General features: G+C 35.3%; 1 protein-coding gene across 4 annotated transcripts in view; it reads right to left on the bottom strand.

Annotated features, from left to right (window-relative positions):
* Positions 1-27,468, bottom strand: part of ANKRD12 (ankyrin repeat domain 12) — a 124,209-nt gene that overhangs the window by 83,456 nt on the left and 13,285 nt on the right. For all 4 annotated transcript variants that reach the window (XM_080822252.1, XM_080822250.1, XM_080822251.1 and 1 more), the window contains exon 2: positions 10,083-10,215. Coding sequence is in view for 2 of the 4 variants with exons in the window: in XM_080822250.1 (XP_080678376.1) it covers positions 10,083-10,169 (87 nt within the window). In the remaining 2 variants the exon portion in view is untranslated. The remainder of the gene's footprint in view (positions 1-10,082; positions 10,216-27,468) is intronic.

Raw genomic sequence — 27,468 nt, 5'->3', positions numbered from 1 at the left:
GGCGCCCAACTATACAATGATCTTAACAGGTGACAAAAATAACATTTTGACAGAGTCTATATTCATTTTTGATAAATCTATTAGCAAAATCAGGAAGAGAACGTGACTTCCTTATATCTTAACTGGTAAAGATTACTGAAGAATAACAGCCTCTTATTATTTATTTCTCAGTTATAAAGTTAAACCTCTTGAGCTGTTTTTGCACTTCAGCCAATGATATCGAGTTTCACATGCATGTGAAAGTTTATACAGTTGTTTTAAAATGTAGGTTTTATTATTACTCAGGTACAGTGAAGCCAACAGATAAGGCGAACACTGCTACTGAAAAGACAGTTTGTTAATCACAGTTCTCAAGAAGAAAGGACAAGCCACACTACACAGGGCCATAAAGGGTAGCACCAAGGTGGGTTGGGAGGCAGGAGGAGAGAAGGGAAACATGGGGAAAAGCTTTTATTGTGGTTTCCTCAGGAAAGAAAAGGCAAGGCAGATTAAGTGGCTCAGGACTGGCTATTCTGAGTAACGTCAGCAATTTCTGGGCTATGGGTGCTGTTTTTCTTACTGTCTGGTACCCAGCTCTAGTGTGATTTATTTTGTTAGGGCAGGGGGACAGTGGCTCAGAGTGGGAGAGCTGGATACAGATGGTGGCTGGGTTTGGGCTCTGGTTGGTTTGCATATGAAATGCTTGTCATAAGAGAGTTGTTTACTATCTTTGGGAATTGGCTAGCCCTGGAAGTAGCAGTCTCCCCGGAGTCAGGAGGCCCCAGATGTCAAAGCATCAGAAATAAAGAGGCATGATTAATACAAAGATTAACAAAAAAAAATTCTAGAGACTTGCCTTAGCAATAGGAGTCTTTGTTATTAATAAAAGAATCTAAGAAAAACATGAAGATATCCCTTTTCCCTTGCACCTGTGTAAGTAAAGATACTATTCTGAGCCATAGAACAAGCTAAAAGAAACCAATTTGATAACATGTTAAGTGAAAAATGTTCACAAGAACATACTGATCATACTCTCCTCTGCAATATGGTGATTAGTGTGAATATTTGTAACTGCTACCAACCAGTTCTGTTCTATGTAAAATAAAAATTAATCCTCAGAAGTATTACTTGAACAAAGGTTTTCGTGAGACTCTTCAACACTTTAAAAATTATTTTCTGATCTGGGGAAAGAAACTTTGAAAATAAATAGTTATGTCCAATTGTCTTGAAATTTTTATATTACCAAATGGTATTAATACTCTATCAATCCAGGACCAAATCACTGGCACATTTTTCTTCCATATTCATGACACAGAAAAGTCTAGGAGTCTTAGATTGTTTTAAAATATTTTAAGTCTTTTTCATTTATGTTAATGCTATTCTTTCAGTAACATACAACAGCTGCCATACACAGTAATAAAATCAATGTAAACATCTGGGGCCTAATATATGTTAATAAAAGAACACTGACAACAAAAATCAATGGCCAAGATGAGAATGACCTTCTATCACTGTCACTGTTAGACAATATGCTGGTAGCCTTTACCAACTCAGTAAGATGGAAAAAAGAAGAGGTAAAAATTTACCGATTAAGAAAAAAATAGAAAATAAAAAACTCTTGAAGGACACAACGCAAAATATGAAGAGCCATCTGCAGGTAATGGCATTACTTGTGTGTTAGAATTCTCCATGGCTCTCTTGCATATCTTGCAAACTGAGGCACTAACTCCCTTTGTTCTGGACTATCCTTTTCAGAACATCTATACGGAGAACAGCCTTGGAAGGTAGTATCTCCCCCTGGAGCAAAGGGCAGATCTGTTTACTCTTCTGTATAATAAATAATTTCTCCCTTTAGGGGGAGTAAGTCAGGTAGACTTACCGTCCCTTATAAAAGATTTGGTTCTCCTCTCCTATGCTGCAAACATCCACAACCCGCACCCCTGCCCCCCCCCCCCATATCTGTAGGTGTCACCTGACTCTGCATCCCCTTGTGGGAAACAGGGCTCCGGTTACAGGCACAACTGCTGATAGCTAGCTACTGCTATTGTTATGAGAAATTAACTTTTTTTAAATCCCATTCAAAAGTCTGGTATCTCCTGCCAGCATCCATGAAACTGATTAGCTTTCAAGTAGGATAGGGTACAATACAATCTCAGATTCTTGATGGTTTTTTACAAGGCAATTTCTATTTTCATTATTCTTCTATGTATTTTCTAGTTTTTCTACAACATGTATTACATTACTTGAATAGTAAAATAAAAATTTCTCTATTATCACTTAGATATAAAATAATGAAGGTCTGAATTATGGTGATGAAAAAGACAAAACAGCTACTTAGCAGGTTAAATGATTAATATCCACTCTCACACTGCATGAATTTAACCTAGATTTTAGATTATCATAGAAGGTTTTATCAAAGATTTTTTTTTTTTTACAAATTATAAATACTAACTTATAGCTGAAAACAGTACAAAATAATTTCTAAACTAAATCAATGGGGAAAATCCCAGATTAGCACTGAAAGGATAAAATACTTGAACTATGAGCAGACATTTCTGATGAACTCCTATTGTGATATTTAATGAGGTAATGAAAACATCTTAAATTAAATGTATATTGCTATACAATGTGATTATTACTTTAAATTATGCTCTACTTAAGTGCATTTAAGAAATTAAATCTTGGGGCGACTGGGTGGCTCAGTGGGTTAAGCCACTGCCTTCGGCTCAGGCCCTGATCTCAGGGTCCTGGGATCAAGTCCCGCATCAGGCCCTCTGCTCAGCAGGGAGCCTGCTTCCCTCCCTCTCACTCTCTGCCTGCCTCTCTGCCTACTTGTGATCTCTGTCAAATAAATAAATAAAATCTTAAAAAAAAAAAATCAAATCTTGGTTCGGGTTATTTTATTAAGTTAGGATCTCATAACAGCAATAGTCTGTATTATATTAAACTGTAAATAAGGTTTCTATCAGAACTGTATATACATTTCCAAAACTGTATGGAAGAAAAAACTCAGAAGCTTGAGGCTGGCTTCAAGGCCATTCACTCGCTAAGTTAAGTATCTATTTAAAACTGAAAAAAAAAAATCACTTTCAACAACAGCTTCCAAGTCAAGCTGCTCAGAAATCCTAAAACATGGCAATGAGGAATACCATGCACATTGCCTCAGAGGAGTTTCTGACCCTTACCCAAATAAACAAGTATGTGATCTTGAAAAAGTACTGAGTGACTGAACAGAGAGATTGAGAAGAGTTACATATATCACTCTGAGTAAGCCAAAAATTAATAAATGAAAAACCTAAAGTCTTTATTATTCTTCCCATTTACTGTATAAATCTAATGATTAATAAGAATTCTTAACTTACCAAAGCAATGCTTTTAATAGAAGTATGTTAGTGAAAAGTGTTTTTTGCTAGCTGTTTCTACACTTTTATGAAAACAATGCTTAGCCATGTAGATTTAGTGGCAGCTTTCAAAAGATACATACAGAGTACCCAGGAAGAATAAAAGTTTTAACAAGTTCAGCCACATAAATTCAACCCCCAAAATGATACCAAGCAGTCCAGATACAATTTCATAAATGCAACCTTTACTATATTCAAACATGTAGAAATAAAAGTTCTAACTGGCTCCTCAAATCTAGCACTGCATTCCGTCCCTACAACTCTACTGAAATTACTTTTACCAAGCAAAGTCATTTTTAGGTATCTCAACTGACAAAATCCAATGGCCTCACCCTTCCTGCTAACCTTTGTGGAATTTGGCATACAGACTCCCTTAGCTATTCTTCTCTGCTTAGCCTCTCCTGGTTCTCTCTGTCCTCATCTCCTATCTCTTCATGACTCTTAAAGTATTTGAATTCTTCAAGTATTTGAAAGTATATATCTCCCCCATTTTCACTCCACTCTCTTTGGGTGAGATCTCCATAATGATAAGGTTATTTTTCTACTAATCCTCATATATTTATCTCCAATGAGCCGTTTTGAGCTCTGAATTTATATCGAACTGCCTATTAATACCTCCAGTTGGATGTGCCAGTGGCCAACCCAACAAGTACAAACCAAACATTCTTTTCAAAACAAGCCATTCCCTTTCTTGGATTCTTTCTCAGGGAATAATAATTCAATCAACCTCAGGGTGGACGCAGATTACTCCTTCTACATACTCAAGTTTAATTCATTCAGCATCTTTTAAGATCTGCCAACTTCTACCCCCATAGCCACGGCCCACACAGCCTTTGCTTGGATTTTTAAAGTAACACTAACTGCTCTCTACCATGGCCCTTCCCTTTTGACTCAATGGCTACAGGACAAATTTCAAGTTCCTTGGCAAGACTACATAAGGCCATAATGAACCAGCCCCTGTCTAATGTTCATCTCCTACCCTCCATCATAAAGTTAGGATGTAGTTAGGCTACATCCTAACTTTATATGTACTACTGCAATGTTAAGATTCATGTCTTTTTTACATCTTGGACTGTTCCTCTGCTTCCACTTTCCTGCTGGTCACATACTCATCCATCCTTGAGAATTCATATTATCTTTTCTACTGTGAAACCATCCCTGAACTCTCTACAGTTGACTGCTTCTCTCCTTTTTGTCCCATCATTGCACACTCAATACTACTGTTTTGTCCCATCACTGTATATGCATACTTCCATTAATGTGCTTCATAAAATGGTAGAGCAATTCTCAAAGTATGGTACCTGAGACCATTTCAGAGGATCTGCAAGGTCAGAAATATGCTCACAATAATCCTAAGCTGTTACTGCACCTTGGTCATTCTCTCAAGAATGCATACTAGAGTTTTCTAGAGCCTACATGACAAGTGATATCTAAATACACTGCATGCAGAAGCAGATGAGAATTTGGTAGGCTTCTGTTAAATCAGATATTAAAAGCCATGTGCAAAACCAAGGACACTTCTAATATTTTTTGTTTTGGAATATATTGTTTTCCATAAAAATATATGTGTGTAAATGTAATAGTTTAACTGTTTTTTTAAACCAGTTAATATACATTTAAATTTTTCTCAGTTCAAATTTCTGATATCGTAAATATCTTTTTTTACATTTTTTTAAAGATTTTATTTATTTATTTGACACAGAGAGAGAGAGATCACAAGTGGGCAGAGAGGCAGGCAGAGAGGGAAGGGGAAGCGGGCTCTCTGACTCGGGACTCAATCCCAGGACCCTGAGAACTATGACCTGAGCCAAAGGCAAGAGGCTTATCCCACTGAGCCACCCAGGTGCCCCTGATATTGTAAATATATACCCACATATAAAAAAGCTTTTTGGGATTATCTCCTCCCTAAATTTTATTTATTTGAGAGAAAGAGACAGAGAGAGCACAAGCAGGGGGCAAGGCAGAGAGAGAGGGAGAAGCAGGCTCTCCGATGAGCTGGGAACCCCATGTGGGCCTCAATCCCAGGAGCTGGAGATCATGACCTGAGCTAAAGGCAGACGCTTAACCATCTGAGTCACCCAGGCACCCCATTTTGGGATCTTTGATTATGCTGAAGGGGTCCTCAGGGCAAAACATTTCAGATAAACAGAAAGAATAATTAGTTAGGAGTCTTCATAAAGATTTAAATCATGCCTTAACCACCTGTTGTTTTATTCTTACGGTCATAAAAGAGTACATAACACACTAGGAATCCCATATAAGGTTTGTTATATAACACTAATAACGAAATCATTCTGCTTAAGATTTGTCACATCTGGTGCATTAAAATACATTTGGGGAAACCTATCTATGGTGGAGTGAAGATCCTGGCAACTTATCTCCCCAAGAAACAACTATAAATCTAGACAATTGTCAAAAACAACCACTTCAAGTCTCTAGAAATTGAAAAAAGCAAACAAACTGAGAAGCATTTTTCCCCTCAAGAATAACAGCTTAACTATGGATAAGAACAGTGAGTGTCTTTGGCATTCTTGCCTGGGGAATGCTTTCATTCCCTGGCTGATGCTTAGCTTGCATGAAGTTCTACTGGGGTGGGGTTGGCAAAGAAAATCAGCATCTCTGCTGCCAGAGACTATAACTTGAATTGGTATAGAAGGCCAAAAGCCCACACCCAACTGCACTGTTTATAAAAATAAAAACAGGGTAGGAAACAACTGGAAGGGGCACAACACGTAATCCTATTAGCCTAAGGTTGTAATCTATATATCCCTCACTGACTGGGAGACTGTGTGTACAAGCAGAGGCAATATGGGAGGGCCCAAGTTCTCTACATATCCTTGACTGCACACAAGCAAAGGGAAGACCTGGGTGAACCCAACAGAAAGTAAATGCCAGGGCAGATTTCAAAAATGCCTGAACACGGGCACCTATGTGGCTCAATCAGTGAAGTGTTTGCCTTTGGCTCAGGTCATGGTCCCAGGGTCCTGGGATCGAGCCCTGCACTGGGTTCATTGCACAGTTGGGAGCCTGCTTCTCCCTCGCCCTCTGCCTGCTGCTCTGCCTCTTTGTGCTCCATCAAATAAATAAATAAAATCTTAAAACAAAACAAAACAAAAATGCCTGAATAATAAATGCACTCCCCAACACATAGGCAAATCTGCCAGTAGAATGTCGAAGTCTTACTGGCTCCTGGTATTTGAGTACAACCTCTGACCAATCAACTGCTGCTGAATAACCTACACAGACACAGGGGTAACCCTGTGGAAGCAAGACTAAAAAAGAAAAAGAAAAAAAGATGGATGCCAGTGGTTGAGACAAATACTGCATAAATTCCTAACACTTTGTTATAAATAAATTTAAAAACTCAGCAACAATTACAACTTTCAGGTGGGAAATAATGAGAACCCAGAATTGCAGAACTGCTACAGTATATGACCTAAATTGTCCAGTTTTCAATAAAAATTAAGACATACAATAAAGCAAGGAAGAAAGTATTCAACAGAAATTCTCTAAGCCCAAATACTAGATTTGACAGTTATTATAAAGAAATAAAACATTTAAAAAATTAAGGTATGACAAAAATGACTTATGAAATAAAAAATACTAATAAAAAAAAATTACAAAAGGGGCCAAATGGAAATACTGGATTTGAAAAGCAGAGTGAATGAAAATGTATTAGAAATGTTCAAAAGCAGGGGAACCTGGGTGGCTCAGTGGGTTAAGCCTCTGCCTTTGGCTCAGGTCATGATCTCAGGGTGCTGGGATTGAGCCCTGCATCGGGCTCTCAGGGAGCCTGCTTCCCCCCATCTCTCTGCCTGCCTCTCTGCCTACTTGTGATCTCTGTCAAATACATAAATAAAATCTTAAGAAAAAAAAAAAGAAATGTTTAAAAGCAGATGTGAGATGGGAAAAAAAATCAGTAAATTAAATACTCCAAATTTCATGAAAACTAATCTATAGATCTAAGTAGCTCAAGAAACCCCAAACAGAAAAAATACAGGGGAATCTGAAGCATGTGACAGTCAAAGAGAGAGATGCAATGAAAAAAAAAAATCATCTTGACAAGGGTATAAAACAATAGCTGACTTAGTAGAAACAGTTAAAGCCAGAAAGTAGGGTGATATTCATTTTCTTTAAAAAAAATCAACTAAGAAATCTATATCCAACAAAACTGCCCTTTGAATAGTCACCAAAGACCACAATTCTGTAAGTCAATTTGTATGAAACATCCAGAATAGGCAATTCTACAGAGACAGAAAGTAGATTAGTGGCTGTCTAGGCCTGTGCTAGTTGGGAAATGAATGAGGAGTGACCGATGGTGTATACATAGGGGTTTCTTTTTTGGGTGAAAATGTGCTAAAATCAATAGTAGAGATAAATGCACAACTCTGTAAATATACTAAAGACTACTGAATTGTACACTTTAAATAAGTGAATCATATGGTATGTGAATTATATCTCAATAAAGCTGTTTTTAAAATACAGCAAAACCAAGATATTCCTAGAGCAATGAAGACTGAGAAATCTAATCATGGCTAAAGATCTGTCTTATAGTAAGTACTGAAATTCTTAGAGACTGTAAGGAAATAACAACCAGACAGTAACTTGAGTTTAAAAAAAGAAATTAAGAGTGACCAAACTGGTAAATTGGTAGGCAAGGAGAACTGTATGAATACATATTTCTCCTTTCTTATTTCTTTAAAAGACTGAATAAAACTGTAACAGTCTATTTTGGGGTTGATAACAAATGTTGTTGAATCTATAGATAGATACACCAAAAAGGGGGAGGAAATGGAGCTGTACAGGAACAAAGCTGCTATATTTTACTAGAATTCAGTCAATATTAACTTTGAATAGTTAGATGCATATTATAATCCAGAGAGCAACCTCTTAAGATTACAATTCAAAAGATCAGAAATTTAAGAAGTTTAAGGAATCAGAAATTTAAATAGTACACTGAAAAATATTTAGAATAAAAAAAGGCAGCACAGATCGGAGAAAAACAAAAAAAGAATATGAAACATAAGAACACAGAAAAATGGCAGATACAAAACCAACCCTATAAATAATTATATTAAATGTAAATGAATCAATCATTTTAATCAAAAGGCAGAGATTTACCAGTACAATCAGGCAAGGAAAAAAAAAGTATCTCTATTGGAAAAGAAGTAAAATTATCTTTATATGGAGAAGACATGATCCCATCTGTAGAAAATCCTAAGGAATCCACAAACTTTTAGAACCAATAAATGAATTCAGTAAGGTCACAGAATACAAAAATCACTATATAAAAATCAACTGTATTTCCTACACTAGCAATGAAAAATCCATAAAGAAATTAACTACAATAGCATCCAAAAGAGTAAAACACTAATAATTTAGCAAAAGAAATGCAAGAAAGATTTATACACTAAAAACTATAAAGTATTGCTCAAGGAAACTGAAGATCTAAATAAACAGAGATATTCTGGGGTGATGGACTGGAAGGCATTCTGTTAAGATGTCAATACTATCCAAACTGATCTATTCAATAAAATCCCTACAAAAATCCCAGTAGGTTTTTTGTAGAAAATGGTAAGCTAATCCTAAAATTTGTCTGGAAATGTAAAGGACCCTGAATAACCAAAACAGTTTTTGAAAACAGAAAAGTCTGTAAACTTAAAATTCCTGACTTTGAAAGCAGATCTGGGATTGACTAGGAGTTGGTGTCCAAATAGGGACTGAACACAAACAGGCATGAGGATCATTTAGCAATGATGGAAATGGTGTAAACTGGCCTGTGATGATGGCTGCACAACTTTATAAATTTACTAAAAAATCACTGAATTATACACTAAATGATTGAATTTTAAGGGTATATAAATTATACCTCAATAAAGAGATTAAAAAAAAAAGATCTATGTACAAATGTTCATCACAGCTGTATTCATATTTGCCAAAAACCGGAAACATTTCAGATGTCCTTCAATAAGAAAATGGCTTAGGGGGAAAAACACTTCAAAGAAAAAACAAAAAAACAAAAAGGAAAATCCAAAGATAATGTATAAAATGAACTAGATAAAGGAGAGTGATACCAGTTAGGAGACAACTGCAGAAATCTAAATGAAGGTTTTGAGGGCCTAAATTAAATAGGAATGAAGAAGGATAGACATAAAAAGAATCACAGGTCATTGGCAATGACTAATAATAAACAACAAAAACTGTTAACATTTACTAAGCACATAGTATGTAACAAGTATTGCATTAGGCACCATACTTATGCCATTTCACCGTCACAATTCTCTAAAGTATGTGTCCTCCAATACAGAGAGAGACACTGAGGCTGGAAAAGTTATGTAAATTTATCCAAGGTTAACACATGGAAATTGGAACTGCTACTGTGTATGTGTTTTTTGCTACTGGGGGTCAGGAGGTGGAGAAAGAAATGCCAAATGATTGTGAGGTCTTGGATTTTTTTTTTTTCCCACACTCTTTCAATGATTATTTAAGTAAATATGCCACATTAGTAACTGTGTTATCTCAGCGAATGAAAGACAATCTTTTTCCTAGGAATCCAATTTAATTCTAAAGGTTTTAGATAAATGGCTTGGATTTATCTGGCATCCAACTGCTTTTTATTTTATGGGTAATTACTAAAAATACTAAATGGGGAGTTTTTCCCAATTTCAAAAGAGTCAACACATCTTTAGTATAATCGTATACCTTTCTTCCATATGGTTTTTCTACCATATTGCTGTCACTGTCAGAATTTTCACTCTGAACTGGTTTCGTGAACCCAGATTTGGGCATCTTATAGCTGTTCAGCTAGCTTCTTATCAATCTTCTCATCCTGGATCTGTAAAGAATGGATATATAAGAGTTATTTGTATACATACGCAATGAAATCTACTTAAAGGTATATACCACAATTAATGCAATTTGTTACTCTCTGTCTCTGTAAGTCCTAGCCTAAATTAAGTTGTCATTTAAGAATTTGCACATCTAATTAAAGTCCACTCAGCTTGTCTCTGAAAGGAAGAGAAATAATTTTAGATTTCTTCCCACCTTCTCTAAACTAATATCTAATATGCAGTTTTCCAAGGAACAACAAGTAGTAGAAGTGAAAGCAGTAACAAAGGGTTTGTAATTTCAGCCTGTTTCTAGAGATAGAAGGTTGTAGCAGATTCTCTGGCAGTTCTGCATTGCTCTGGAATTTACTTCTAAAGACCCAACGAAGAATCTGATAGGTTTGATTGCAATTTTATAATATCTAATTTCTTTTTAAATTAACTTAAATTTTGAAACCATTCCTACTTAAAATTCCTGGAGTGTTTATTCATCACTCAACTCCCAGACATTCCCAGGCAGTTAGTCATTTTATCTACCTATTCATTTGCTTAATGTTTATCATACTGTAATTATCATGTCATATACCACTTTCTTTCTAATTTGCTCTGTCTTCTGTTTCCTGTTCTGCAACAGGTCAAGAACCTTCTTAGAAGCTTAAGCTTACATACAAGCTTACACTTGAAATACAAAAAAATTTCAAGAAGGGAGTTTTACATATAAAAAGGGAAGCCATGAGACTAGACCAGTATTGCTGTCTAATGACCCATTAGCTACATGTGGCTGCTGAAAGTTAAATGAACTAAAATTAAAGTAAATACTGTCCAATACAGACATATATTTATTTCTATTATGACAGAGAGCTCTACTGCACAGCACTGGGACAGACTGAAGTTGCTGGCCAACAGGAGCATTACTTAGACCACAACATTAAACAGAATGACTGTTAAGTCTAATTTTTAATTATTTCATGCAATATATTTCCTATACATGGATATTACAGGTCTAAGTAAGCTAAGTTCTAGCATCTATATGAATTATTAAAACCCAGACACCTTGAACAGAGGATTAATAACATCTTCGGTGCTCTTCTAATTGTTCTACTGGTGCTTTAAAATGTTTCATTTCAATAGGTGAAACAAACCCCCAAATCCCTTCAATGAATGACTTAACTTGTAAATTATCAAAACTATATTAAATAAATCTGAACACAGCCAAATTAGAATACATTCCAAAAGAAAAAAAACTGCCAGAATTCAAATAGTTAAAATCTTTCATTTATAGAGGAGGAAATAAACTTGAATAAAGAAATCTTTTTGATACTACACACATGATGCAAAGTTTACCTTCGGATCTTTGAACTGTTCCAACTATAACCATTTAAACAGAAATCATTTAAACATAGCACCACCCTCAAATCTAGCCTTGTGTAAAGCTTACAGAGTTACAGTTATGAGTCATATATAAACAGAAAAATTCTGACTCCAAAGCAGAATGATCTGCATAATATCAACAGGCATTAGTCTAGGTGAAACTATAAAGATAAAGCATCATCTCCTTTGTAGATCAAGCAAAGCAAGTTACTGGTGAATGCAGTACTGTCTTGAATATTTTTAAGAAAATTATACATAGCAATAATATTCTATTAATGGACTGTATGTCAGAAAAAGCTTATATTGTCTTTCAATAACTTTATTTGGAAAATCTCAGAATAATCAAAATCAAAATTAGATTCTAAAAATATTACTTCAATCCATAAATATTAAACATTTAATATACACTTAGGTTCTGAGCCCATGCTATATAATGTAACTGCTGGAGCAACGAATATACAAATGATACACAAATGATAATCAAAATCACATTAGGTAAACTAAAACCGAATATCTTAAAATGTACAAATAACCAAACAGAAGGCAGGAAAAGAAAAACTGAGGAATGAAAAACAGAAGGAACAAACAAAACAGTGGTAGACCTAATCCAAACAAACCAATAATGATATGAAATGCAAATTAACTAAACACACCAACTTAAAAAAACTGTCAGACTGTATACCTGAAACTACTGTAACACTGTATGTTAACTGAGCTGGAATTATATAGACAGACAGATAGACAGACAGAAAATTGAAAAGAAAAAAAAAAAGGAGACTATCAGAAGAAAAGAGGGAAATGACCATACTCTAAGCTATTTACAAGAGACTTACTCCAAATGTATAATATAGGTGGGTTAAAAGTAAAAGAATGGAAAAATGATATGCCATGCAAGCACTAATCAAAGGAAAGCTAGAGTAACTACATTAATATCAGACAAAACAGATCTCAGAGGGAATTTTACATATTACACACTGATAAAAGGATCAGTTCACTAAATGTGTATGCAACTAGCAACAGAGCTTCAAAATACAGGAAGTAAAAACTGACAAAACTGAGAGGAGAAATAGACAAATTCATAATTATAGTTGAAAGCTCCAACTACTCTCAATAAGACAGAAAATCAAAATGCATATAAAAGAACTGAAAAATGCCATCAATTCAAGTCAACTGGATCTAACTGACATTTGTACAAAAATCTGCCCAGTTACAAGAAAATATTCATTCTCAAGGGCACACATAATATTCACCGAGATAGGCCATGTCATGGGTCAAAAACAAACATTAATAAATTTAAAATAATTGGGGCGCATGGGTGGCTCAGTCAGTTAACTGCCGGACTCTTGATCTCAGCTTAGGTCTTGATCTTAGGGTTGTGAGTTCAAGCTTTATGTTGGGCTCCATGATGTGTGCAGAGCCTACTTAGACACAAACAAACTACAGATCAATATAAAAGCTCATGATCATATACCAAAAAATCTTCAATGAAATATTAGGAATTTAAATTCAGCTATATATATAAAGGACAATCCATCATGACAAGTGGGATTTATCCCAGTAATTGAAGGTCAGCTTAATGTGTGAAAATCAATCTATGCAATTCACTCTGTTAACAGACTAAAAGCGAAAAAAAAAAAGATAGTCTCAACAAATACAGAAAAAGCATCTGATAAAAGTTAATACTCATCAATGGCAAACAACTCCCAGTAACAGAGTAGAACTTGAATGCTTTGTCTCCTAAGATCAACAATGAGGCAAAAATGTACACTCTCATCACACCGCATCATCTTTTCCCCCCTGGCTTTACTGAGGTATTAACTGATAAACACCATATATATCTAAGGTATAAAATGTGTAACTTTATATATCTATACATACATACATACATAATATATATGTGTGTGTGTATACATATATATATGAAATTATTACCACAATCAAGCTAATTAAAACATTTACATCATAATTAACTCAACATTTTATCTATGTGTGTACAGTAAGAGCACATAAGTCTATACTCTTAGAAAATTTCAAATATAATACATTATTAACTATAGTCAGCATGCTGTACATCTCCCCATTTCCTCCAATCCCCAACAATGACCATTCTACTCTTTGCTTCTGTGAGTTCATTTTTAAGATTCCACACATAAGTGAGATCATACAGTATTTATCTTTCTGTCTCTGGCTTATCTCACTTAATGTAATGTCTTCCAAGTTCATCCATGTTGGCTCATATGGAAGGACTTCCTTTTTTCGATGGCTGAACGATATTCCATTGTAAATACACAGACCGTATTTTCTTTATCCACTCATTCATCAACAGATACTAAGGCTGATTCTATACTTGGCTATCACAACTAATGCTGCAACACACATGAACAGAAATACTACTTAGAGGTACTGATTTCATTTCCTTTAGATATATACTAAAAAATAGGATTGCTGGATCCAACAGCAGTTACATTTTTTGTGAGGAACCCCCATGCTCTTTTCCATAGAGGCTGCACCAACTTACATTCCAACAAGAGCGTATAAGGGACCTTTCCCACCATATGGTCACCAACTCTTGCTATCTCGTCTTTTTGGTAACAGCCATCCTAACAGGTATAAGGTGAGATCTCATCATGGTTTTGATTTCCATTTCTCTTATGATTAGTGATGTTGAGCACCTTTTCATTTACTTGGCCATTTGTGTGCCTTCTTTGGAGAAATATTCAGGTCCTTTGTCCATTTTTAAATTGAGTTTGTTTGCCACTGAGTTGTACGTATTTTGGACATTAATCCCTTAATGTATGGCAAATATTTTCTCTCATTCCAAAGGCTTGCCTTTTCCACTGTTCGCTCTGCTGTGCAAAAGGTTTTCAGTTTAATGTAGGCCTACTTAATAAAAATTTCCTGACGTGCTTGTTAAAATACACATTTAATAGGTTGAAATAGAATCAAGAATTTGTACTTTTAGTAAGTATCCCAGTGGTTCTTACCATTAGGAAAATTTCAAAACAAATTAGTGAGTATTTTTACTGGTATTATAAAAGTTCTCATAAAGACTCACTTCATAATCTGAGACCGGGTATTTCTCTACCATATTAAACCATACATATGTTTACATTAAATGCATGCATGTGGGTGTGTGAAATATCATGTTAATTTAAAAAATACCTACATTAAGCAGCCTGAGAGTATCATTAAAATTTTTTTTAACTGTTATTTCTTTTCTTCACAAGATAACTCTTTGTGAGAGTACTTTAACTGACAAAATTGATCCTAAAAAGCACTCAAACACTGGTATCATATTTATTTTATTCTACTGATTGTTACTAGGCCATAAATGCTCCACAGCTTTCTTCTCTTTGATTGATCTGTTTCCATTTTTGTGGAAAGTATATGCAGCAACTATTAGTTTCTGGTGACTGCCTCTTAATTATCACCTTTAACACTGGCTTCTCTGGAAGTTATTTTTCCCTCCACTCTAGATAGAAAATTTGTTGCTTCCTCAATTACCGCCCTCTGTAGATTTTTAAGTTTATTTTTTTTTAAAGATTTTATTTATTTATTTGACAGACATAGATCACAAGCAGGCAGAGAGGCAGGCAAAGAGAGAGGAAGAGAAGCAGGCTCCCTGCTGAGCAGAGAGCAGGATTGGATGCGGGGCTCCAATCCCAGGACCCTGGGACCATGACTAGAGCCGAAGACAGAGGCCTTAATCCACTGAGCCACCCAGGCGCCCCTAGATTTTTAAGTTTAAAACAGTCTTAAAAGAAGCCTGCAAACCACGGATTATATTTCTTTCAGACTGTAAGTAAAAAACAACTGTAGTTTTACACAATTCTTTACCTTTAAGTAGAACTTTAAACAGTATTTTCCAAACTGATTTTTCAAAGCCTCTTCATTGGAATCTCTAGAAACTGCTTCTGATGTGGGGTGGGGAGGGTGAGGGATGAGGAAGAGAATCACGTAACTGTAAGAAAACTACTGTATCTTAAATCTCTTGAACTATGTAAGATGGTATCCATCTACCTTACTCAATCCTTCTTTCCAGTAGAAAAATATTCTATAAGCACACTTTTTTGGATTACATATGCATTTGCCTTAGCAAAAGGAGTCCGACCAATCCATTTTTGGGACACAATGCACGCATACCTAAAAAAATCCAGTTCCTGGAAATTTGCCAAGAACTATTGATAAAAATGCTTATCACTACCCACAATGTAAAGTTTAACCAAGCAAGTACAACTAATTTAGCCAGTAGCAATGTCTAGACTAAATTAATGTTAAGTTATAATTTAATAACAAGAAGGGCAGATTCAAACAACACAGCTAACTCAACATGAATAATGATAAAGATAAGCATCCTTCTTCAAGGCTGAGGTAACTGCAATGTCAAGTCTTGCTTGACAGACTTCTTAGTATAATAACAAAACTGATTCTTCAGGAAACTGTAGTTAAGTTGCTCTTTTTTGTTTATGACTTTGTCTTCATCCTAAGGCTAACAATTTGGAGAAAACTTTATCTTCCTAGCAGAGAATACAAAATCGCCCATAGAAAGAAGCCAAACTTTATTGAGGAAATGCTTTGAAAAACTAATCAAGAAGGAAATAAGCCTAAGAGCAGTGTGTAGGGAAAAGCTACTCAACATGATAAAACAAATGAGGGTTAAAGGAAAAAATCCAGGAAGAAAAAAAGACTACTGGTAGACTACTGGCAAGATAGGGAGGAGAGGGGGGAAAACAACCCAAAAAACAAACAAAAAAACCCCCCAAAACAAAAAAACCACCCATAGTTGGTAGTATGGCTGGAAGAGAACTCTGGAGAACAAAAGTAGATGATGGAATTTGTGAAGTTATATGCTATGGACATAAAAGATTACATAAAGTAAAAGTGAAAATCCACAGAAGTATTCCTTTAAAGAAACTTAAGAAAATTCTGTATTTTGAGATCACTTTATAGTTTTATAGCATTCATTGAGCCCTGGACCCTCAGAATCAATGCTTTAAACATTATTTTTTGTTAGCTCTAGTTACTTTACCTTCCAATTATAAGTCTAGTCACTCTATTTTCCAAATTATAAGTTTGACTCCAAAATTCTTCACAGGTATATAACAAAATACTAGAATTTGTCTCTGGCTTCTAGCTATAAAACGAAAAGGTATCAAACTCAGTCTGTCAGCAAATCTTTCCCAATTATCAGATATGCTTAGCTTTACTACTACATACAGCTCCGTACCTACTTGGCAATTAGTACTCATCCTTTAAAAGCATTTTTACTATGATATTGGTGGCAGGAAGAGGGGAAGCTTTCCTCTAAATGGGCTAAGATAAGCAGAAGTTCTAAAAAAAAGTCAGGGGAAAAAAACACCCAAGAGAAAATAAGCAGAACAAAGTACTGAAACCAAAACTTAGCAATGGATGAATACAGACCACATGGAGTAAAAGTTAACTGAAATCTAAACACAGATGCAACAAGCTGACATTTTATAAAATGGTTTATTTCCCTCACTTCAACCCTGCCTAAAACCGACTTTTAAGTTAAAGACAATCAAACTGTGTTGGCATTTATTTTTATCTTTGATGAGATCCTCTTTGATTCACATTATGGCTTCTAGAACATTTCAATTTACTCAAAATATGCTCTTTTTTTTTTTTTTAAAGATTTTATTTATTTATTTGACAGAGAGATCACAAGTAGGAAGAGAGGCAGGCAGAGAGAGAGGAGGAAGCAGGCTCCCCGCTGAGCAGAGAGAGCGATGCGGGGCTCGATCCCAGGACCCTGGGACCATGACCTGAGCGGAAGGCAGAGGCTTTAACCCGCTGAGTCACTCAGGTGCCCCAAAATATGCTCTTCTTTTGGGCTTATGCCACCCGGCAATTCAAACTTACCTGACTACCAGAAGCAAAGCAGAATGGTTTGTTGTTGTTGTTGTTTTTAAGATACAGAGATCTAGCTTTATCTTTAGAACTACTGAATCAGAATATCTGGAAGGGAGATAAATACCACTTTTTAAAAAGCTGTCTTTAGTGGCTGCCAGGGGCTCGGAGTAGAGGGAAAACAGGTTTCCTTTTGGGTAATTAAAAATGGTCTACAATTAGGTAATGGTGATGGTTGCACAACATTGTGAATATACCTAAAACCACAGAACTGTGTACTTTAAAATGGCTAAAATAGGAATCATATGTGAATTTTATTTCTTTTTTTAAGATATTTATTTATTTGACACACAGAGAAAGATCACAAGTAGGCAGAGAGGCAGGCATAGAGAGAGGAGGAAGCAGGCTCCCCGCCGAGCAGAGAGCCCGACGCGGGACTCAATCCCAGGACCCTGAGATCACAACCCGAGCCGAAGGCAGAGGGTTTAACCCACTGAGCCACTCAGGTGCCCATGACTTTTATTTCAATTAAAAAAAGTTCCAGGTGGTTTTCCAGTGCACATGAAAGTTGTTTTACACTGTACTGTAGTCTATTAAGTTGAAAAAATGGATATACCTTAATTAAAAATATACTTTCTTGCTAAAAACAGCTAACCATCATCTGAGTTTGGAGTTGTAATCACTGATCACAGATCACTATGACAAATAATGGAAGTCTGAGATACTGCAAGACTTACCAGAATGTGATACAAAGACACAAAGTGAGCAAATGGCTGTTGGAAAAATGGCACTGACAGACCTGCTCCACACAAGGTTGCCATAACATCTAATTTGTAAAAAAAAAAAAAAGCAATGTCTGCAAAGTGCAATAAAGCAAAGTGCAAGAGAATGAAGTATGCCTGTTTATATACGTAATTACATGTAATTTAAATTTAAATTATAATAATTTAAATTGTGGTTAAATTATAGTAATTATAACTATGCATACGTAATTACACATAACAAATTTAAAACATATATAAAATTTAAATTGTGGTAAAATATAGGTAATATAGAATTTACCACTCTATTTTTTTATAGAGGTATAATTGACATGTAACATTACATTAGTTTCAAACATAAAACATAACAATTCAGTATTTGTATATATTGTGAAATGATCATAGTAAGTCTAGTTAACATCTGTCACCATACACAGTTGCAAATTATTTTTCTCATAATGAGAAATTTTAAGATTTACTCTTAGGAACTTTCAAATTGGCAATACAGTATTATCCATGCTGTATATTATGCTGTCACCATGCTGTACATTACATCTTTATGACTTATTTGACTGTTTTTATTTTTTAATTTTATCTTAAACGATCTGACCCCCTTCACTATTTACCCCCACCTCTAGCAACTACTATTGTCTTTATCCATGAACTTTTTTTTTGCTGGTTGTTGTTGCTGGTTTTTCTTTTTTCAGATCCCAAATTTAAGAGAGATCATACAGTGTTTGCCTTTTTGTCTGACTTATTTCACTTAACAAACTGTCCTTATGGAGCTCCCATGTTGTCACAAATTCATTCTTTTTTATTGCTGAATGATATTCGTGTGTGTGTGTGTGTGTGTGTGTGTTGTAGGGGCCAAGGTAAGGCCACCCAAAATCTACCACAACGGCATATTATTTTGAATTGCAGCTACTTGGGAAAGTGCACGGACAGATACCTACACACTCTTTTGTGTGTCTGAAAGCAGGAAATATATCTCCCATATAAAAGGCACCCTCCCTGTACTAAGTGAAAAGGCATCCTTATCATCAGCGATAGGGACTTCAAAAATGAAAAAGCTGTAGAAATAAATCTACTACCTCAGCCCAAATTTCACTTAAAATTCCTACTACATAAAGTTCCCAAACATGTTTTCTTCATCCTCCCAATTCCTCACAAATTTACTGTCTTTGTCTAAAAAGTATAAAAACTGCCTGCCTTGCCCATTTCTTGGATCTCATTTCATTACTGGGCCTCCATCAGTACATAACAAAATTTTGGGCTTTTTCTCCTGTTAATCTGTCTCACATAAATTTAATTCTTAGTCCAGCTGTAAAGCCTTAAAGTGTAAAAGAAGAATTTCTCGGGGCACCTGGGTGGCTCAGTGGGTTAAGCCTCTGCCTTTGGCTCAGGTCATGGTCTCAGGGTTCTGGGATCGAGTCCCGAGTCAGGCTCTCTGCTTGGCGGGTAGCCTGCTTTCTCCCCTCTCTCCGCCTGCCTCTCTGCCTACTTGTGATCTCTCTATGTCAGATAAATAAATAAAATCTTTAAAAAAAAAAAAAAAAAAGAAGAATTTCTCCTCTATTGTACATACCATAATTTCTTTATCCATTCATCCATCCATGAACAAATAGGTTCTTTTCATATATTGGCTATTATAACAATAATGTAATAAGCATGGAAGTGCAAATATATGTCCAAGTATTTTGTTTTCTTTGCATAGATGCCCCAAAGTGGAATTCTTAGATCATATGATAGTTCTATTTTAATTTCTTGAGGAACCTTCATACTATTTTCCATAGTGGCTACACCAATTTATATTCCCACCAACAGCACACAAGGAGGGTTTCCTGTTCTCCATACATGCAACAATACTTACTTCCTGTCTTTCTGATAACAGCCATTCCAACAGGTGTGAGCAGTATCTTATTGTAGCTTTCATTTACATTTCCCTAATGATTAATGGTGTTGAGCATCCTTTTGTATACCTGTTGGCAACTTGCAGGTCGTCTTTGGAAAAAACGTCTATTCAGATCTTCTTCCCACTCTTAAATAGCATTGTTTTCTTTTTTGCTAGAGTTGTAGGAGTTCTTTATATCTTCTAGATATTAGTCCCTATCAGATACATGATTTAAAAAATATTTTCTCCCATTCAGTAGGTTGCCTTTTCATTTTGTTGATGGTTTCCTATGCTGTGCAGAAGCCTTTTAATTTGATGTAGTCTCACTTGTTTATCTTTGCTTTTACCTTTGGCGTCAGATTCAAAATATCATTGCCAAAACCTATGTCAAGGAGCTTAACACCGGTTTTGTTCTAGGAATTTTTTTATGGAATTCCTAGAATTCCTAGAATTTATGAAATTTTATGGAATTTTCATGACTTATGCTCTTTGAGTGGATTTTTGCTTAGGGTATAAGATAGCAGTCCAGTTTTCCCAGACCATTTACTGGAGATACTGTCCTTTCCCCCTTGTATATTCTTGCCTCCTCTGTTGTAAATTAACTGACCATGTATGCATGAGTTTATTTCTGGGTTCTCTATTCTGCTCCAGTGACCTCTGTGCCTCTTTTTATGCCTTTTTAATTACTATAGCTCTGTAACGTAGTTTGAATCAGGGAGCATGATGCCTTCAGCTTTGTTCTTGTTGAAGACTACCTTGGCTACTTGAGGTCTTTTGTGATTCCAAAGAAATTTTACAATTTGTTTGTTCTATTTCTATGAAAAATGCCACTGGCATTTTGATAGGGATTGCACTACATCTATAGCGTGCTTTGGCTAGTATGGACATATTAATAATACTGATTCCTCCAATCCATCAATACAGAATATGTCTCCATTTGTGTCATCTTCAACTGCTTTCATTAACGACTTCTGGTTTTCAATATACAGGGCCTCACCTCTTTGGTTAAATTTATTCTAGGGTAATTTTTTCTTTTTGATGCAACTGTAAATGGAGCTGTTTCCTGATTTCTTTCTTATAGTTCATTAGTATACAGAAATGCAACAGATTTTTTATGATTTTATATCCCAAAACTTTACTGAATTCATTTACTAGATCTAACAGTTTTTTGGTAGAGTTTTCGATATATATTATCATGTCATCTGCAATGACAGTTTCACTTCCTCCTTTCCAATTTAGATGTCTTTTATTTCTTTTTCTTGACTAACTGCTCTGGCCAGGACTACCTATACCGTGTTGAAAAAAACAGCAAGAATGGACATCCTTGTCTTGCTCCTGATTGTAGATGAAATGGTTTCAACCTCCCACAGTTGTCTGATGTTAGCTCTGAGCCTGTCACATATGACTTTTATTATGTTGAGGCACATTCCATCTCTACCTACTTTGTTGAGTATATTTTTTTTTTGTAAGTGGATGTTGAATTTTGTCAAATGCTTTTTCTGCATATATTGAGATATGATTTTTACCCTTCATTTTTCAATGTGCTATATATCACACTGGCTGACTTGAGAATGTTGATCCATCCCCATATACCTGGAATAACTCCATCTGATCATCATGTATGATCCTTTAGCGTACTGTTGAATTTGGTTTGCTAATAATTTTTGAGAAGTTTTGTATGCACATTCACATCAGGGATAGTGGTGGCAATTTTTCTTTTCTTACGTTATCTTGTCTGGTTTTGGTATCACGGTAACAGTGACCCCATAAAATTATTTTGGAAGAATTCCCTCCTGGGGGCGCGTGGGTGACTCAGTGGGCTAAAGCCTCTGCTGTCGGCTCAGGTTGTGATCCCAGGGTCCTGAAATGGAGCCCCGCATTGGGCTCTCTACTCAGCGGGGAGCCTGCTTCCCCCTCTCTCTCTGCCTGCCTCTCTGCCTACTTATGATCTCTGTCAAACAAATAAATAAAATCTTAAAAAAAAAAAAAAGGAATTCCCTCCTGTTCTATTTTGTGGAAGAGTTTGAGAAGAATTGGTATTAATTTATTTGGATGTTTGGTAAAATTCACCAGCGAAGCCATCTGTTTACAAGCCGACTTACCTTCCACCTATTTTGCCTATACCCCACTTCCCACCTCTGGCAACCAGCAATATGTTTTCTGTATCTATGAGCTCTGTGTTTTTGTTCTGTTTTAAATTTCACATGTGAGATCATATGAGATATTTGTCTTTCTCTATCTGACTTATTTCACTTAGTGCAATGCCCTCAAGGTCCACCATGTTGCTGCAAATGGCAAGACTTCATTCTTTTAAGGGCTGAATAATATTTCATTGTACACACATACATCTTCATTAGTTCAGTTATCAATGGACACTTAGGTTGTTTCTGTTTCTTTGCTATTGCAAATAATGCTGCAATAAACATGGAAGTGCATAAATCTTTCTGAGTTAGTGTTTTCACTTTCTTTGGAAAGACACCTAGAACTGGAATGGCTGAATCATACAGTAGCTCTCTTTTTAATTTTTTGAGGACTCTCTAGGCTGTTTCCCATAGTGATTGCACCGTTACATCCCCACCAACAATGCACAAGGATTCCCTTTTCTCTACATCCTCAATCACTTGTTATTTCTTCTAAGTGTATGGTTCTGCGGCATTAAGTATTTTCACACTGTTCTGCAAGCATCGCCACCATTTATCTTCAGAACTTTTTCATGCTCCAACTGAAGCTCTATACCTACTGAACAATAACTCCTCATTTTCACTTTTCCCAGCCACTGGTAACCACCACTTTACTTTCTGTCTCCATAAATTTAACTGCCTACATACCATGTATAAGTGAAATTTTATAATAGTTGTTTTTTTATGACCAGCTTATTTCACTCAGCATGTCTTCAAAGTTTACCCATCTTACAGCATGTGTCAGAATTTCCTTCCTTTCAAAGGCTGAACTAATATTCTATCCACTGCATGTATATACCACAATTAGTTCATGCATTTATCCACTGATGGACACTGAAGTGGTCTCCACCTCTTGACTACTATGAATAATGCTATGAACACAGGTGCCCAGACTGTACAACATACTATCAAAAATACATTTTTATGCTTGCATTTTCCTTATGAATCATTCCTTTTCTTTTAGGCTTAAACTGTCTCTGCTTCAAGATCAGAAAATATACTCACTGCTATTTCCTTTAACTTCTTTTGACATTTAACTCTTCCCACCTACCTGTAATGCCAATTTTTAATATCATTCTTACTCCCTTATGTACCCAAACCTGTCTTCTAGTCTGGGTTTCTAGTCTGTTTCAGTACTTGGTCTTTCCATTCTTGTACCAATATTCTATAGTTTTGCGTTTTTTGCATTTGAGTATTTTATTTTTTATACTTTTTTGTACAGCTTTATAATAAATTTTGGTCCATCATCTTTTGTCAAATTACCTTTCCAATTCTCACCGAACAAATTTTAGAATAATTTGGCAAGTTAAAAATGTTGATATTTGGGTCAAAGAAATAAACATAAAAATTAAGCCACAGAAAAACTAAAGGGGTGCTTGGGTGGTGCAGGCAGTTAATTCTCTGACTCCTGGTTTCGCCCCAGGTTGTGATCTTAGAGTCACAAGATGGAGATCTACACAGTTCCAGACTCAGTGTGGAGTCTGCTTGAGATTATCACTCCCTCTCCTTCTGCCCCTCCTGCTTGTGCTCATGCTCTCTCTTCCGCTAATAAATAAGTATATCTTAAAAGGAAATACTAGAAAAAATTCTTTAAGATAGGTAGACTTTTCTAAAATGTGATATAAAAGATGAAAGTCATTTTGTTAGAAATCGTAAATAAAACCTGTAAACTAGAAATGCAAATATCACAAACAAAAATCAGACAACAAATGAAAACATTTCCAACACAAATGGAAAAGGACTAATAATCAAAGAGTTTCAAACAAATCACTTGAAAACAGACAACTTACCCCAAAAAACCCAAAAAACAAAAACAAAAAACAAACAGAAGATACAAAGAGGCAGTTTAAACAAGAAAACACAGAGAAGTATTCAAATCCATTTCGTAATTTTAAAACAAAAGAACAAGTCCTTTTTAAAAAAGGGTACTTTTTTTCTTGACATCTCTCTGTAGAACTTGTAAATGTTGGGAATACCTCAGGACGAGATCCTAGACCCTTTTTTTTTCTTTCTTTTTAAAAATGTTTTTATTTTTTATTGACGTATAATGTATTATTAGCCCTAGGGGTACAGGTCTGTGAATTGCCAGGTTTACACACTTCACAGCACCTAGACCCTTTTCTACGCTCTTAACACACTCCCTAAATAACCTAATCTAGATTCATGGCTTTAAGTATCACTAAATGCCAAGAACGTCTAACTCTGTACCTTTAATCCTTATCTAAAACTCTATATTTGTATATCCAACTGTCTGTTTGACATCTTCATATGAATGTCTAACAGGCATATGAAACCAAATAAGACTACAGAGAATTCTTGATTTTTCCTGTCAAATTTTCTCCTCCACGCCCCTAATCCATCTTCTCCATCTCAAGAAATGGCACCACCATCTACCCATCTCTTAAGTCAAAAATCCAGAAATGCTGACTCCATCTTTACTACATATCCCAAATTAAATCCATGTCCTTTTATCTTGATTGCTACCCATCCCAAGTTACTATTATCATTTGAACAGGCTAACTGCAAAAACTTCACAAATAATTTCCATTGCTTTTACTCTTAGCCCACTTCTTCCTTCCTCCTCTCTTTCTTTCTCGCTCTCTCACCCCTATATATACCTTCTACAGGCGGCAGAGGGATATTTTAAAACTACAAACTGGATGAAACCACTGCCCTGCTTAAATTTTTTTACTGACTTTCCACTGAGCTTGAATAAAATCTAAACTCAAACTAAACTATGTACACTATAGGAAGAATTATGGAACAGTTTTTTAGGCATTCAAAATCCTCAAAGAGATAAGACAAGATTGATAATAGGAAGCAAGATTAAACAGAAGCAAGAAGAAATACAGAGTAGAAAAGTATAATGGCTGAAATAAAGAACTTCACAAATTTGATAAATAATAGAATGGATAAGCCAAAGAATTAATGAGCCAGAAGATCAGGTAGAAGATAGCTGCAGAAGGGATAAAGAGGGGATTATAAAAAAAAACAAGCAAATAAAAAAAGGGAAAATATTAAAATTAAGAGATATAGAAATTAGAAGTAGCAGAACCCATATAATAAAATTCACAGAAAGAAAAAATGGAGAAAACAAAATATTTGAAAAAATGACCAATAATTTTTCAGAGTTGAGAAGATGAAAAGACCTCAGATTAAAGTTTCTGGAATACATCCCGGCACACAGATTTCTGAATAAGTATTGGCTGAATGAATGAAGGAAATAAGACAGAAAAGTAATTACACTCAGACACATTATAAATTGGAAAAAGAAAAAAATCTCAAAATCTTCTAGAGAGGAAGTACAGGTCATGTTGAAAGGAAAAGAAATCAAATGGATATCAGAACTTAAAAAAAGCACCACTAGCAGCAAAAAGATAATGCAGTAATATCTGTAATTAAACTAATCTATTATTTAAAAGTGAGGGTTACCTAAAGATATTTTCAGGCATAAAAAGCCTTAGAATATTTACATACAAACACCCTGTTGAAACTGCTTTCACATAGGCACTCAAATAGGAAGTGAAATAAATCTATGAGGACACTACATGATATACGTAAGAGTGAGTAAATAATCAATAAAGCATATTTTATGTAAAAAGTAAGAAAAAGGATGGATGGATGCTTGAAGAAATTCCCCAGCAAGCCCGAACTAAAATTCAACACATCAACATGGCTACTGGGAAACTGGTGGTGGAGGATGGGATGAAGACCAGAGGATAGTGAGAAAGCAATTAAAGTACTTGTCTTAAAATAAAAAAAAAAGTACTTGTCTTGTTTGGAGGGAAGATACATCACACACACACACACACACACACACACATATTTAGGATTAAAAAACTGTAGAAAATAACTAGAAGTTTAGTAAACAATGTAAATAATTTCCAATGTGTAATTATAATAAATGAAAATGGATTAAATTCATTAATCAAAAAGATAAAAATCTCTGCAGCTGGATAAAAGATTCAGCAATATATTTTGTAAGAGAAACCACAAAAGGATACTAAAAAGGTTGAAAATAAAAAGACAGGAAAAATAAACCCAGGCAGGTAGTTAGACTTTGTTTCTTTGTTGTTTGTTTACCCCACTCATGAATAATTCAGACCTTTCCAGGTCTGGGCTTGGCTCCCTGCCATTCCTGGGCCTTTGAATTCCACCACTGCATTAAAGCTCACAGGTTGAGGAATATCTGCTTCCTTTATAGGAAAGGGCTTCACTTTCTGTTTTCCATTATGATGATGAGTCTTGTTTCCACTTCAGGCACCTGCAGATTCCTCTTTCTAGCTTTTAAACTCCGCTGTATACTTTTTATTGTTTTATTTTTATCTAGCATTTCCACATATTTGAAAAAGGCAGCTTCCCCAGTCCACCATTTTGTCTAGAAGTCCCTAAAACATTCACTTTAGACTAAATACAACTGAAAAACAAAATTAAACTTAAATTCTTCACCTATATTATAAAATGATAAAGCTCAACTGATAAAAATATGGAAAGTAACTAAATGATATCTTAGCAGTCGTTGGTACATATAAAATATTCAAATACTGCCCTCTAAGTCCACCACTAATTTTACATTCAAAGAAAAGATAGGAAGGACCATAACCATGGAATAAGAATTCCAATTTTTCTTGTTTCAGCTTTCACTGGGTTGCAGCTGTTCTGGGGGTGAAAATGCTTCCTTCAAAATTGTTTAAAAAAAAAAAAGGGCATCTAGTAAAGGACCAAATTATAGCAACAGAATTAAATGATCCATAAGAGTCATTCAGTTAGGAAACTTACAATTCCTTTGTCCATGATTTCATCTTGGAACTTGAAATCCAAGACTCTATTCTGAGACCTACCACTGACTTTTTGGTTGACCTTCATCATGTCTCAGTATTTCTGTTTTTTTTTGAAAGTACTGTTAGGCTAGATGACAATGCAGATCGCCTATCCTTTCAAAATTCTGATTCCAGAATAAGAGATTTAGAATAATTGCACTCCAAATTCTACTTTTCTATGAATGCAAAAATGATAGTTTAAATTATTAAAAAATTGTGACATCCTTATTTCTGCCTTCCCCCCATGCAAAAAAGTATAAGCCATTACACATAAATACTAGGTTATTTCCTACTTAAAGACCATACAGCTTAATTCCCTCACATTTCAAAAGTGGTTCTAAGGGATGCCTGAGTGGTTCAGTCAGTTGAG

The sequence above is a fragment of the Martes martes genome (assembly GCF_963455335.1).
Source record: "Martes martes genome assembly, chromosome: 13".
NCBI classification, from domain to species: domain Eukaryota; kingdom Metazoa; phylum Chordata; class Mammalia; order Carnivora; family Mustelidae; genus Martes; species Martes martes.
Note: the sequence above shows the minus strand (reverse complement) of the source record. Positions and strands in the feature narration are given on the sequence as shown.